At 37.9% G+C, this 16,523-nt stretch overlaps 1 protein-coding gene across 1 annotated transcript in view; it reads left to right on the forward strand.

The window, feature by feature from the left end:
* The window catches only part of FDX1 (ferredoxin 1), a 29,764-nt gene extending 17,040 nt beyond the window's left edge, over positions 1-12,724 (forward strand). Inside the window, exons 3-4 of the mRNA XM_066371637.1 lie at positions 5,723-5,852; positions 11,954-12,724. Of these exons, the coding sequence (XP_066227734.1) occupies positions 5,723-5,852; positions 11,954-12,068 (245 nt within the window). The 3' untranslated portion in view covers positions 12,069-12,724. The remainder of the gene's footprint in view (positions 1-5,722; positions 5,853-11,953) is intronic.
* The last annotated feature ends 3,799 nt before the right edge of the window (positions 12,725-16,523 follow it).

Below are 16,523 nucleotides of genomic sequence, written 5' to 3' on the forward strand. Positions count from 1 at the left end.
TAGCTCAGTTGATTATAGAGCATTGTCTCAATAGGCCAAGGTTGTGGGTTCATTCTCTGGTCAGGTCACCATCAAGAATCAACCAATGAATGCATGAATAAGTGGAACAGCAAATTGATGTCTCTCTCTTTCTCCCTCCCTTCCTCTCTCTCAAATCAATACATAAATTTTAAAAAAGTATAGTTAAAAATGAGTAAAAGGCATGAAAATGAGTAAGAGTTCACAAAAGAGAATGTAAGGATGACAAATAAGGACATAAAAAAGATAATGGCAGCTGAACCTAGATTTGTATGTATGCACAACTCTACGCCATCTAGAGCTTTCTCCTAGTGATACAAGAGATGCATGATGATGCCATTCTCCCAAATGGCTTTGGAGGAAAATGATGGAAAGCCAAAAAAAAAAAAAAAGGATCTTGCAACCTCATCAATTTTCAGAGAAATGCAAATGAAAACCATAGCATGATACCACTGTGTATACCTACTGGAAACAGTTGTGATATACCCAGCTAGTGGAATACTCAGCAGTGTAAAGGGTTGCACTGTGGTTACATGGGACAGCTTGGATGAATCTCAGAAGCATTATGCTGAGTGTTAGAAGCCAGGCTCAAAAGGTTACATACTGTGTGAGTGTATTTATATGACACTCTGAAAAGACTGGGATGGAGAACATATAGATGGTGGCAGGGGGTTAGGAGTGGGCGAGGGTGTGACTCCAAAGGGGTAGCCCAAGGGATTTTGAGGGGTTGTGAACTGTTCCCAATTGTGATAGAGTGAACACAAACTTATATCCTACATGTGTTAACATTTATAGAACCATGTATTAAAAAGACAAGAGCGAGGTGTTTTGGGGACACCTTTACAAAACCACAGGAAATTTATAAATTGAAGGACATAGTCATAATGAAAAATATTTATTTATGAAATGAATAAAGAACAGAAAAAATACCCTTTTTCCTGAAATAGCCTCTTGTTCTCATTGTTTTAGAGTTCTTTCTTAAAGCTCTTTTTTTCTAAATACTTTATTCATTGTTCCCTAAAATTTTTATTTTTTTAAATAGACCATATAGGTTAAATCTTGAAGAAAAAAAACTTTAAAAACTGCCCTAATTGTCTTATTTTGGTATTTTGTAGACTTGTCTATTTCTTCTCATAAGTGCCATGAGGTCTTATAAATCTTTCCTACAGACTTTCTTCTATGGTAGCACTTGTACCACAATATGACCATATGTTTCTCTTGTTCAGTGATAGCCATCTGATACAGGCTGAGTTGATTTCCATCTGAGTCTTAAAGTTTCTTTTATATTTGAGTTTCTTTCTACTATGAAGAATAAGAAAAACATGTCTGGTCACAACATGTGGTAGAAAAGTTTGAAAGGGACTAAAATGTGATGTATTTATTTAAAGAATAAACATGGAACTAGAATGTATAATGGGAATTTAGGATACATGCAGGAACCAACAGTTAATCTGTATACACTCAACATTTGTCAAATTCTTATTAGACTACTCTCCAGCTCTGAGCTGGGCAACTTAAGCAAGATATGGAAACAATTGGCAAGGTTTGTGAAAGGGCAATAAAAATTATATTAGAGAATGAAAATAAAGCCTTTAAGAGAAAGTTAGAAGAATTGAAGTTTCTTAGGGAGGAGTGAGTTTAAAGTGTAGGAAGAGCTGGATGTATAGTAACTCCATTTCAGCTGACCAGGTGGTACAAAAAGGAATGCCCTAAATTTTTCTGGAAGGATTTATGGGCAAAAGAAATTTTCTCTCCATTCCAGGATGATTGAGACCATATTGTACACACTCTTCTTCCCTGGGCTTTTCTGACATTGTACTTTTCTAGTTCTCTCTATACCAGCAGTTCTCAACCTGTGGGTCGCCACCCCGGTGGGGTCGCCTAAAGCCATCGGAAAATACATAATGCACATCAGGTATTTACATTCCGAATCATAACTGTAGCAAAATTACAGTGATGAAGTAGCCACCAAAATTATTTTTTGGTTTGGGGTCACCGCAACATGAGGAACTGTATTGCGGGGTCACGGCATTAGAAAGGTTGAGAACCACTGCTCTATACTGTTTGGGACGTTTTTATTTTGATTGGCTTTCTAGGAGGAGGTATCACCTTGGCTATCTTTGCTTCTAATATTTCCTTCCCTCTTTTCCCTCTCCCTCTTTGTGAAATCTCACAGCTTTTGTTTCTTTTTCATCTTAAGTCCATCCTTTACACATAGCCACCACTGAGATCTGTTTAAAATAAAGTTGCCATGTCACTTTCCTGCTCAGAATCCTTGAACAGCTAGCTTTCTGTAACCTATTGCAGAGGTTCAGAACCACAATTTCTCCAGGGGTAGGATCTGGGAGAGGAGTGACAGGTGTTCATAACCCCCTGGCCAGTGTCATCTCTGTGGTAACTCACCATGAAAGACAGTTAACTGAGCATGTGTTACCCACCTAGTGTGTCAGGAAACAAGGTGGGGGAAAATGGGCTTATAGAACAAGTTCAAGTTCCTTAGGAAAGCATGGGGCTCTCCATGCTTGGTCTACTGCCTTTCCCACCCTCCCCCATACACCTTGTCCTGCCCTGGACTGTGTTTTGTTATTGGTGGAAGGAACTAGTTGTCTTCAGCATTAGGAAACTCGACTGAAGTCATGACTCATCTACAACTACAGTAGTAGTATGACCTTAGTGCCTTAGTATATTTACTTAACTTCTTGGATTTAATTCTTATGTTTATAAAAAAGGAAGTTGAATTACTCTCAGATTTCTTATAACTTTCAAATAATAATAATTACCAACACTTGTATAGTGCTTACTATCTACCAGTCATGGGTTGCAAGCACATATGTAAGTACACACTGCTATGTAATTCTCACCATTACCATGTGATATTGATGCACCTATAACTACTGAGGAAACTGAGTCATGGAAAGTTAAGTGGCCCAAGTTGATGTTGGTCAAAATAGAGCTGGGATTGAAACCAGGGAGTCTGGCTTCAGAGCCCATGCTCCTGACTCCTGTACTTCACTGTATGTTCTATCTCCATTTAATCCTGTTACTTCTTTGAATTAAATTTTCTCAACAGATCAGGGACCAGACACAGCACCTCCATTCTTCAGGGGAAGAGTGGCCCTGTAGAACTAGCTGTGAGGTCTGTCTCTGCCACTCTCCGTACCCCATGAGGTGAGGGAGGCCAGATCTTGGAGCTCCAGGCGCTGCACTCAGTTTATATCTGTCTCCCTTCCCAGTGCGGGCTGCCAGCAGACTGTGGGAACACGGGCTGTGACCCCTCGCTCTGCCTGTCCCTTAGTTCAGTATCTGTCTGACTGCTTCGCAACCTCTCTGTTCCTCTCCCTTCCCCCGCAGGTGAAGACTCAGTCACTCTGGGTTTCTCCCCTCTCTAGAGCTGTGGGGGATGAAAACTCAACCAGTTCAGGTTTCGCTCCTCTTGGGAGCCCAGCTGACTGCAAGCTAGTCTTATCTTTTGCCCTTCTCCCCCCATCCCCACCTTCCACCTTTAGTCCATTCCCCCCCTGTGATCTTTCTAGGCAGGCCTATGAGCCCATCTGGGATTCCTTCCCTCCATTATGGCTGTTTAATTTGTTGAAATTTCAAGGGGAGAGATGAAGGGTGTCTCATGCCACCATTACTCTCAAAGTTACTAGTTTTTTTGTTTTGTATTTTTTTTAATTTTGTATTTTTCTGAAATGAGAAATGGGGAGGCAGAAACACAGACTCCCGCATGTGCCTGACCAGGATCCACCGAGCATGCCCACTAGGGGGAGATGCTCTGCCCATCTGGGCCAAGGTTACTAGTTTTTGACAGTAGTTCTCTTACGTATTTTGTATTGTTTATTGACCAAAAGAGAATTGATAAACTGAAGTAATTCACAGTTGTATGTAATCTTCAAAGTTGAGTAATAGTTTTAAAAATTAGTAAAAAAAAAACCCAAACCCGAACTATTTTTAAAGTAGAATTTAACCAGAGCACAATTCTGTTTTGTCAGACCCTCTTGGCTGCCATAGTTTAAGAAGAGCCCAACCAGACTGAGGGAAGGGATTTAGAACTGTTAGAGAAGAAAAATCTGAAAGATTTGGGTATGCTCAGCCCTGAGAAGTACGAACAATCTCAAATATATGAAGAGCTATTGTTTAAAAGAAGGATTCACTGAATAGTTAATCAAATTTTCATAGAAACAAAGAGTAGAAAAGTGGTTGTCAGAGGTTAGAGGTGGGGAAAACAGAGTTTGATAAAAGGATTTGTAGCTATAAGATGAATAAGGTCTGAGAATCTAAACTATAACATGGTGACACCTGTTGTTAACACTGTTGTATAATAGACATTTGCTAAGAGAATAGAACTTAAAAATGTTCTCACCAAATTTTATATATATATATATATATATATATATTTATATATATAAAATGGATGTGTTAACTAGATGAGAGGAATGCTTTTATTTATTTTTTAATTTTTTTTAAGTGAAAGGAGGAGAGATAGACTCCCACAAGCACCCCAACTAGGATCCACCCAGCAACTTGTCTTAGGCTGATGCTTGAATCAGCCGAGCTATTTCTAGTGCCTGAGGCTGATGCTCAGACCAACCTAGCTATGAGAGGAATGTTTCTACAATGTATATGTATATTAAATTATCACAATGTACATTTTAAATATCTTACAATTTTATTTTTGAATTATATCTCAATAAAGCTTGGGGGGGAAGGAGGATATGATTCTATGGGATAGTACTGGACTAGTAGATGGAAATTAGAATTACAGACTTGATCTCAGCAGAAGCCAAATTCAAAATTGGCTTATGCGGGTGTGGATTTTTTTGTTTGTTTTTTTTATTGATATTAGAGAGGAAGGGAAAGAGAGGGAGAGAGAGACATCAGTGTGTTCCACTTTATTTATGCATTCATTGTTTGGTTCTTGTATGTGCTCTGACTAGAATCTGCAACCCAGGCCAATGGGTTGGGCCAATGCTCTAACCAACTGATCTGCCCAGCCTGTGCTGGGTTTCTTTCTCAGCAGGTTTCTAAGCAAAGGGTGCTAACCCTATGCAAAGAATGTGCAGAGCAGATTCAGTCATAATTTGGTTGGACAAGACTTTTCATTTCCCTTTTTCACAGTACCTGGCATATAATAGACACTCAGTAAATAACTGTTAAATTCATAGCTTAAAAATGGGACAGGAGAAAAATCTCATTATTCAAAATCAAAGTGACTCTTAAAGTGAACCTATTTGTATTTTAAGAATTACTCTTAAAAGTAGTAAGAATTACTCTTAAAAGTATTTTAAGAATACTCTTAAAAGTAGTAAGATCTAAGTGAATGATATCAAGTGATGCCTTACTCTTAAAAATTGATTTGATTTTGTTCTAATTACAATGAAAGACAGAGAGGGAAAAATATGTGTCTTTTAATGTAGGTTTGGTTGCTTTCTTATTCCACTTATATACCATGAGGCTTCATAAATTATATTGAGCTCTCTAGAACTTTTTTGAAATGATATGTGAAAGTGATTTCAAATTGTGTGTGTATAGGGTTGGGGGGGTTGTCCCTAATTCTCATTATTATTCAGCAATAAAGTCTTATTTGTATATGCTAATGCTGGTTCTAAAATTTAGAAATAATTAACTTTAATTCAAACTAAGTTTGAATTGTGTATAATGTAGAGTGGAGTGTGTTCAATTTCAGTATCTGTTGCTTTTGTAGGTGCATGCGAGGGAACTTTGGCTTGCTCTACCTGTCACCTCATCTTTGAGAAGCACATATATGAGAAATTAGAAGCAATCACTGATGAGGAGAACGACATGCTTGATCTGGCTTACGGGCTAACAGATAGGTAAGGTTCTAGGACCATTTCAGTTGTTCTAAACAGTCTAGGAAGATGAAGGGTTTCTTAGTTCATGCCTATCTAAAACAAGATGTGTCTTTGTAATAGGGTTCTTTCTGCATAAGTAGCTAATAGTTACAAACTTCGAATGTAAAATATGTGACATTTTTCTTTGTTTTTGCTATTCTACAATTTAGCCCTTATAAAACTTTCCTTTTTACAAAAGTAAAAAAATAAATCTTTATTTACTCTAGGAATTAGTATTTATCAAAATTTAATGAGTTGGAATTAAATTTAATGTTTTTTATGGTATTAAAGGACAGATTTGATAATTGAATGAAATTGTAATGAAAAGTTTTACCTACTTGAGAAATCAGAATTTCAAAGAAACTTAATATATAATAGTAATTATATTAAAATGAATAGTTCTATTTCTATGTGTACATTAAACTGTATGAGGTTATTCTTGTTAATAGAATTACTCTTTTTAAAAATGATTTTATTTAACTTAATCTTTGATTTTTATTTTTAATTTACTGTGTTGACATGGTTTCAAGTGTCCCGCTCAATATAACACCCTCTACACACTGCATCATACCTCTGCAGTGCCCCATGCAGAGTCTCTTTCTACCCCCGTTTATCCCCCCTTGATCCCCTCTCTTCCTGCCTCTACCCCTGTTCCCTCTGGCTATTGCTACCTGTTGTCAGTATGTATGTGTTATGTGCATATGTTTCTGGCTAATCCCTTCATCTTTTATAATCCAGTTCCCTCTTCCTCTGACAGCTATCTGTTCCCTGTGACCCTGCCTCTGTTTCAGTTTTGTTCCTCAGTTTAATGTGTTCACTAGACTCCACATATAAGTAAAATCATATGATATTTGTCTTTCTCTGCCTGGCTTATTTCACTTAGCATAATAACCTCCAGGCCCACCTATACTGTTGTAAAAGGTAAGTTTTTTTCTTTTTTACAGCTGTGTAATATTCCGTTGTGTACATGCACCACCACTTTTTTATCTATTCATCCACTGATGGACTTGGGCTGTTTCCAGATCTTGGCTATTGTGAACAATGCTGCAGTGAACATGGGGGTGCATTTCCTTTTTTGAATTAGTGTTTTGAGAATTCTAGTGTATTTTTCTAGAAATAGGATAACTGGATCATAAGGCAGTTTCTATTTTAATTTTTTGAGGAATCTCCATACTGTTTTCCACAGTGGCTGCACAAGTCTGCATTCCCACCAGCAGTGCAGGAGGGTTCCCTTTTCTCCACACCCTCGCCAGCACTTGTTGTTAGAATTACTCTTAAAAGTAGTAAGATCTAAGTGAATGATATCAAGTGATGCCTTACTCTTAAAAATTATTTAATTTTTTGTTGTAATTAGGGAAAGTAGCTAGTTGATTTACTGTTTTGAGGGACAAGATAAAGAGGGCTTATGCAAGTTTGGCATTGGTGTTTAATTTGGTGACTCTAACAAAAAATGTTTAAAAAAATTAAAAATAATAGCAATAATAATAGCTTTATTTCATGTGTATTATGTAACTACATTTTTTTAAACCCTCAATAAATATCTAAAAACATAAACTTTCTTATCTCACAATAATGTTTAGGTCATTGGTATTTATTTAGAGGTGAAGAATAATTTTACTCCTTTTGTAGTTCATTTCCCCCTTGGTGGCAGTGAGACTGATACCCCGGGAAAGAAACTGGGAAAATAGTATCTTCTTAGGCTCCCAAGCAAAGCAGGGAATGGCTGGTGTCTGCCTGTCCTCCCTCACATCTTTGGGTGCTACCATCTCGATCAACACCTTTTTTTCATAAAGGATAATTACTACACAGAATACACTGAGATTGCATTACTTTGGTTCTAAGAATTGTTTCTCTCCTAGTGAGAGGGAGAAAGCATGACTGACTGCTTGCCTTTTTATTTAGATAAAATGTGTAGAGGCATGGAACAGATAATATGCTAAGTAAAAAGAAAAAGAAAAATTAGAGGAGAGCTACAGTTAGGAAGAGATACACAAATGTAAAAAGACGCAGAGACCTAATGTAAATGTGAACTAGCCAAGAACTTTGATAATAAAATTCAGAAGTTTTAGAACAAAATAAGGAAGAGTAAGGAGTAGCTTTTATGGCATTCACAATAGGACATCTCCAACTGTTGGTGGAGTCAGCCTTCTGAGTAGTGAGTTTTTTTCACCCTCGCTGACCCCCGGGAGTGAGGTTTTTTTTTCAAAATGTGAGATTAGTTCCAGTTCCAGTTTTTTTAACTTAAAATCATGTTTGTTTGATAACCAATTTATGGAAACAAGAAGAACATACATTTGCTTTTTTTAAATGTTGCCTTACACTTTTTTAAAATAAAAATTTTTATCTCGTGCAATTCTTGCATACCTCCCATCTGTAAATAAAGTATTGTTATTAGCAGAATCTCAAATATGTACTCGCATATGATGATATTCGCAGGACAATTTAAAGGTTTTTTTTCCTGAAGTTAGAATTGGGGAGGCAGAAAGACAGACTCCCACCTGCGCCTGACTGGGATCCACCCGGCATGCCCACCAGGGGGCGATGCTCTGCCCATCTGGGCCATTGCTCCATTGCAGTCAGAGTCATTCTGGTGCCTGAGGTGGAGGCCATGGAGCCATCCTCAGCGCCCAGACCAACTTTGCTCCAGTGGAGCCTTGGCTACAGGAGGGGAAGAGAGAGACAGAGAGAAAGGAGAGGGGAAGGGGTTGAGAAGCACGTGCCCTGGGCTAGGAATCAAACTCAGGACTTCCACACACTGGGCTGATGCTCCTCTGCTAAGCCAATGTAGGTATTTTTATGTATTCCTTAACGTTAAAAAAACTTTCAAACTGTGGTATTCCTCAAACCATGGATGCAGGCAAAGTGGTTTGTTACATTCAATGCACACCACCCTTGTGTCCCTCCGTTTATGCTCCCTTCTTGTAGTGTGCTGACATACGAAGCATTTTCATTGTGGCTTATCCTTTGAGGCTGTTGTAGGGACTGGCCTTGGGAAGTGATGCCTTGAAAGATGAAGGCTGTCTCCTACTGACGACAGTCAGCCTCCTCTGGGTGATTTCCTCTCTTTCAAGAACTGCTCCAGCTCAGTTTAAAGACGTACCTGTACAGTCATACTCTGGATGGTCAGGAGGCATGAGAACATACATGAATGTTCGTACTACTCAAAGGGTTAATTGTCGGTAGAAAGAGAGATTCAGGAATTACCTATGAATCTGTATTTGATGATTGTCAGTGCTTGCTGCCACTAGTTTCTAGGGCTCGCAGAGGCCTCAGTTTCTGTATTTATAAGATGAGGATAGCAGCTACTTCATTGGGGTGTTGTGCGAAGTGCTTAGCACAGTATTTGGTGGAGAAAGCCTTCATTAAATAGTAGTTGTTAGCATTATGACTAAATCTTCTCAAATTATGTGTCAGATACTGTACTGTACTGTGCCGGCACTTCAAGGTTGTTTCTAGCCGTCAGAGTTAAGCAGTATTATCACCATTTTGTAGGTTGGAAAACAAGGGTTACTTCTCAGAAATTTGCTCAAGGCAGCACAACTGCAGAATGATGGTCCTGATTTGAATCGGTTAATTTGGGCCCCAAAGCCCTTGATTTTTTACTTTTTTAAACTACTTCTTTAACCTTAGAAGTAAAGTGAACACAACACCCAGTATATTTCCAATGTCAGGTATATATGACAAGGCTGACTGAGAAAGTATTTCCAAGGTTTGTACAAGTGTCCATCTCTATTTCTCTTACTAAATTAAAAGTTCCTTCAAGATTAGCATTATCCTGTTATCTTTATATGAACATGTAGAATAACCAACTGTCTCCAGGGCCTAAACAGTGCTAATGAATTGGTCTGTATGGGTTTGCCTCATTTTCTCTTGTGCAGACTGAGCTTACTGCATACTGGAGTATTGTCAAGGCTGTTTCTCATTCAACAAATAGGAACTATTGGTAGAAGGGGATTTCTTTTTCTGTTAGCATTCAGTATTTCCTAGTTGTACTGACTCCCTTACTCAAAAATTTCCAAGCAGTTCCTCATTGTTCACAATTAAAACCTGAACTCGTTCATTCATGTTCAAAACAAACTGTGGCCTGGCCATCTTTCTAGCCCATCACTCTCCTGTCCTTGTCTGTCCTGTGTGGCAGCCTCGCTAAAAACCCATATTGCCTGAAATGTACCTTGAATGCTGTTACCTTTGCCTCAAATGCCGTTCTCCTTTATCTTTTATTAAATATTATATTAAATCCTACCCATCCTTCACAGCCCATTTTGAACACCATCCCCCCTAGACAGAAGAGCTGTCTCCTCAGAACTTTTGGCTTTCGCCCCCTGTGGTGTTTGTCACAAGCTCATATCTTAATTACCTGTGAATGTGTCTCAGCTTTTCTATTTGACTGCAAGTTCACTCCTTAATACTGATATTAGCAACAGTCTAGCGAGAGACCTATTTATTGTCCATCTTTAGGATGAGATCTAGAAGCTAGTGTGTGGGGAGGAGCTTTAAGAAGCTGTACACTGTGTTTAGGCTGGATTCTGCACCACTGGGTTGCTGGGCTCTAACCCCCTGCTGCCTCCTCATTGCATCCTTGGCGCCCAGCATATAAGAGATATGCAAAGGATTGAAGTGAGTTACTATTTTTTGTGCCCCCACTGACATTTAGTACTGTGCCTCTAGGTGCTCAATGAGTGCTTGATGAATGAAATTAAGACCTGCATATCACATTCCATCATATCAAAGACAATCTGATTGTAAGACTAGCACTTTTTTAATATGTCACTAAGAAAGAAAGAAAAGACTTCTCTTAAAAATATGGCACTTGCCTGACCAGTGGTAGCTCAGTGGATAGAGTATTGACCCGGGACGCTGAGGTCCTCTGTTTGAAACCCCGAGGTCACTGGCTTGAACACAGGCTCCTGAGCTTGAGTGTGGGGTCCCTGGCCTGAGCGTGGGATCATCAACATGATCCCAAGGTCGCTGGCTTGAACCCAAGGTCACTGGTTTGAGTAAGAGTTTCCTGACTCAGCTTGAGCTGCCCCCATGCCATGTCAAGGCATAGATGAGAAGCAATCAATGAACAACTAAAGTGATGCAACTATAGTTGATGCTTCTCATCTTTCTCCTCCCTTTCTCCCTCCCTTCCTGTCTTTTTCTCTCTCTCTAAAAATATATATTGTATATATATGGCACAAAGTTATCACTTAACCTATTTTGTGCATAGTAAAAGAGTTACTTCAAGTTGTCTAGACAGATTTCCTGTTAAAAAAGGAAAATATAAATAAAATTGCTAGTAATGCTATAAAAAAAAGAATTATAGTTATTCTTCCAATGACAAAAATTTTCTTTATAAATATCAAATTTACATGTTTATGAATATCAAATTACACTGCTGTATTTCTGTATTCTTAATTTTATCTTTTGTAATCTTTTGGCACTTACTTTGGTAATTAAATTTAACACATGTAGTAGTAATACACTTCTCATAACTCATTTGAAGAGACATCTATATGAACTTTGTAACCAAGTTTGCAGCTCTGATGCGACTGCCACCTCACAGTGTAGCACTGACTGGAAGATGCATTGATTTTAAGATTTATCTTGATTTCAAAGAAGTTAAAAATGGGAAAATATGTATCTGATAATTGATAACATATCTATGTTTATTCCAAATTTTTTGCTTTAAATACTTTAAAAAATATAGCTTTCCTTTATATTCTATATGGTTTTAATTATCTGGGAATTGTTTAATCATTTTCTTGGCGTTGCTAAGACCTCAGTTCTCTTCTCCACTGTTACACCTTCTGATTATCCGTTGCTTGTTAGTCCTTTCACCAAAAAGCAGTAGTTCTGGTGAAACAATTGGTAGGTGATAGACACTAAAAACTAAAATGAAGCTTTAGCCTACTAGGCGTTCTGTTTTTCATGTTCACGTTTTGTACCCTGTAGTTGAGAACTGAAGGTATCTTTTTCAACTTAATAGAAATCTGAAAGGTAAATAAATTCTTAACTGCTTTGACTAAGAAAAGGTCCTATAGAACTGAGTGTTTTATGAATACTTCATACTAAACCATAATTTCCCCTTTCTTACACAGATCCCGGCTGGGCTGCCAAATATGTTTGACAAAGTCTATGGACAAAATGACTGTCCAGGTGCCTGATGCCATGGCCGATGCCAGACAGTCCATCGATGTGAGCAAGAACTCCTAAGACGGAATAAATAGGAATATTTTCACAAACATTTACCTATTTTTATAATTATTATTTCTTAATGTAATTAAATGAGAGCACAGATGAATGGATTTACTGTTATGACCAGCTTTACTACTTTAACTCACCTTGTATAACTACTGAATTTTGTAGTTTTAAAGTATGCAATCATTATTTTGGTTACATTATAAAAAGCAATTGAGTATTAGGAAATGGTATAATAAAATGTTACATGTTTTACCTTATGTTCAGCAACTTTAGCAAAATGTTTTTACATAAATCCTGTGCCTACTTGCCTGTAAAGTAGGTTTAAAGGTATTACTATCCCGGTTAGATGTGAATGAAGGCAGAGATCTGAAATGGCTCGTCTAGGGCCATACAGTGAATTAGCAACTCTGTACTAGAATCTGCAGATTAGATGTTCAGATTGAAACTGGAGAGTATCCCCATCTTATTTATAATAGTAATTAAGTATGAATATGTATGGAAAAAAACTGTTGCTTCATGAACTGATTAATTTCAAAGAAGTTATAAACTTATTAATAAATATTTCAAAATCTGGATTCAATGAAAAGTGTAATTGTGAGCACAGGCAATATAATACTGTCAAAGAAGTCTGGTCTCAGTTCTTATTAAACGGAAGGAATAAACAAAAAGTTAGATATCTTTATTCTTTTCTTTCCTAAACAGAGTGGTCTGTCTTTGTAATATATTTATATTTTTATTTAGTGTGAGGAGGGGAGGCAGAGACAGACTCCTGAATGTGCCCAGACTGGGATCCACCCGGCAAGCCCACTAGGGGCGATGCTCTGCCCAGCTGAGGCCCTTGCTCCATTGCAACTGGAGCCATTTTTAGTGCCTGAGGCAGAGGCCATGAAGCCATCCTCAGCACCCAGGGCCAGCTTGCTCCAATTGAGCTATGGCTTCAAGAGGGGAGGAGAAGAGAGAGAGAGAAGCGAGAGGGGGTGGGGTAGAGAAGCAGATGGGCACTTCTCCTGTGTGCCCTGACTGGGAATTGAACCCAGGACATCCACACACCAGGCTGATGATGCTCTACTGCTGAGCCAAGCAGCCCGGCCCTGTCTTTAAAAAGTAATGCTGATCTATAAATCTCTGCCTGTAATGGAATAGAAATCTTATGACTAGGTTTTCTCTGCCCTGAGTTGTTGAAGGAAATGAGCAGGCTTCTGCATGCATAGCCAGATGGCCGTGTGGTCCCCTTCTCCAGGGACAGAGCCACATGGTGTGCCGTGAACTCAGCAGCATGCAGAGTCCTGGAGTTGAGCAGGAATGGTTGATCACCACAGATGACCAGTTATGCACAGCAAACATTGTGTCTTTATCTTTCCTCTGAGTAAACCGGTAAATGAGAATAAGGAGTATGCCGAATGCTTGGGGAAGCATAAAACATCAGCTAGCTTGGACTCATTATGGGGAAGGGCAGAACAAATAAGAGAAAAACGTGAATGATGAGAATCTTGAGTGAGCGTCAGGTACATGTAGTTTGGTCATTTGCACAAGTACATGTTTGGTGCAGTATTTGACCTACAGCAGCACTGTGTCACATCAGCTGGGGCTACAGAGCTGAACAAGATAAGGATGGCCTCAGGGAGCTCCTTTTTTATTAGGAAAAGATAAAAATTATGTATGTGCAAATAATTTGCTTGAAGTAAGTTGACTAATTTGCCAAATAGAATACTTTAAAAGTAATTAATATGTAAAAAGTGATTTGGAAAAATTTAGAGCTTCTAGTGTTCATTTGACATTTTGTTCCTATAGTGTCGTCAATGTGGAGAGCACTGTACTTTAAAGTACTCTAAAATAATTTGTTCTCTTAATTAGCTTCAGTATTTTCTGTGTATTCCTCCGTGGATTACCTAAATTCTCCAGAACATTAATGATGACATTCAGCCTACGCACTCTGAAATTTAGATTCTAATTTTCTCAGATTTCAAATTAGAAAAGTTTATCATAATAAACTTTAATTATATTACTTAAATAAAATCCACAGAGTTCTTAATGGAGGGTGTGCCCTAAATTGGTTTCTATAATTTTTTTTAGTTTGAGAAAAAATTCTTCCATGTTTAATGGTGTGTGCATTCAGGAAACTTAGTTATTGCTGCAAAACAAATTACCCCCAACTTAGTGGCTTGAAACAACAATAATCATTTATTGTCTCAGTTTCTGTGGGTCAGGAATTCACAGAGTGCAGACTATGGTTCATCACTGCTATGGGTCATCACTGCTCCGCAATGTTTGGAGCCCCATGTGACTGGCAGGCTAGTTGATGCTGGTGTCAGCAGGGTGTCTAGCTGAGGCTGTTGCTGGAGCACACACATGTGACCTCTGTGTGGCCCGGCTTCCTCACTGCCTGGGTTCTAAGAGCCAGCACCATGACGAAGCTTGCATGCCAGCCAGAAGCTGTATCCTTTTAATGACCTAGTCGTGGAGGTTACACAGTATCACTTCTGACTTGTCTTTATTAGAAGTGAGGGACTAATCCTGGCCCATAATTTGAAGAGAGGTGTGTCAAAGAAAGAATTCGCATACATGCTTTAAAGCCACTACAGTAACCATTATATTTAGGTTAACATATTATTGGCTTGAAAATTGGCCTTTAACTAAGAGTGTTCTACCTTTTTAAGAAGGGCTAGATTTTACTGTTGTATTGTGTTTTAAAAGATTCTTGTGTTCTTATTATAATGGTTTGTTAATTTTATCCTATAACTCCCAATGGTTTTATTAACATCTGATTTAAATCAGAGGGACTAATAGTGGGCTCTCTATTTTTTCTTCTTCATTGATTTGAGAGAGAAGAAGGGTGGGGGGAAGGGAAAGAGAGAAGCATTAACGCATTGTTCCACTTAGTTGTGCATTCATTGACTGCTTCACATAAGGGTCCTGACCAGGCTTGAGCTGGCCCTCCAGATCTAGGTGCTCTGGGACGATGCTCTTTCCACTGCGCCACCGAGCAAAGTGGTGGGCTCTCTCTTTCAGTGCTGTGTAATTTTTACATTTCTCCATCATTTTGCCATCAAGAAAGGCATCTTCCTTTGATATAATACTCTATAAATTATTGGCTGCATGCTAATACTTAGTATTGTATGTAATTTTCATAGATAAAACCAATCTGTAATTACATGAGATTCAGAACTGCTGGATTAGTTTTTTAAGTTAACCGTACTAAGAATTTCCAAAACCTTTGCCTAACTTATATTGTGAAAATATCTAATTTTTGTCTTAAAGGACAGTTTTCCTATTTTTTTTGTAAGTAGTTTATGTGGTTTCTGTAATGGTCATTAGCATTTACTAGAACTATTACATTTCATTTGACAGATTGTTTTCTAAGGGAAACTTAGATTCATTATATGTTTTTCCATGTTTTCTTTTTCTTCCTTTTTTTAAAACAACTCTTCTAATTGCTTTTCCTTCCCTTAAACTACCTAAAATATTGTGGTAAGCCACATTTTGTAAAAGGCAAAATATTTAATCTGAATAGAAATCAGAGTATGACATAAAACCACATTTTAGATCAGAATTTAATGGCTTTCCTATAGGATAACTTATCACTCTATAAAATAATAAAAAATAGAAATAATGTGTTATATGTGCATTTAAAATATGTGAACCCTTATTCTAAGTGTAAACTATTCAGAGACATTCAAACATCATATATAAACTGTTTCCCATTAGAGAAATATTTAAAAATAGAAATAAGATCTTGGTTAAACAGTAAAAAGATTCCTTGAAGGTGTCAACACATTACATGATACCAAGTTACTTTCATCAAGATTTTTTTCTGTTTTTAAGTTTCTAGAAACTGAAAAATTAGAAAACCAACTGGAAGGAGGAAAGTGTGATCACTAGCAGACAAATAAACATGGCTATAACAGAACAGCAACGGAATTAAAAGATAATCTAAACCCACCAGCAGCAATTTAGGAGAGACGTTGACACTAGAGACTGTTACAGTGTGAGACAGTATTTCTGTAAAAACTGTTAGCAATAAATCATCGAATCAGTGTTTTCTCTCTCTCTGATTTTCATTTGTTTATCTTATTATCTGGATTTATTGTCGTTTAATTTTTAGATTTGATTTGATAATGGTGTTAATAGAATTAAACAAAGTCATTGTGCCTTTCTGGCCCCCTTTTTCTACTAGTCATTTCTGAAACCATTAGCATTCAGCCTGATCTCCCTCACCCATCTTCATCACTCCCCCGTCTGTGCCGGTACTGTGCCTCAGACAGCTGTTGTAGCATTCCCCACGTGTTATATAAGATCCCATAAAGCACAATTGGCACTACACTTTCTCCCTGGTAAATGAAGCTATTTAAGAGTGAGGACTGGTTATGTTACAACTTTGTAACAGCAGTCTATCATAGTATTTAGCCCACAATAGGTATACAGTATACAGGGGGTTACAACACAGTTCCGGTCCTACGACAGTGACGT

This window comes from Saccopteryx leptura, chromosome 1 (genome assembly GCF_036850995.1).
Source record: "Saccopteryx leptura isolate mSacLep1 chromosome 1, mSacLep1_pri_phased_curated, whole genome shotgun sequence".
Lineage (NCBI taxonomy): Eukaryota > Metazoa > Chordata > Mammalia > Chiroptera > Emballonuridae > Saccopteryx > Saccopteryx leptura.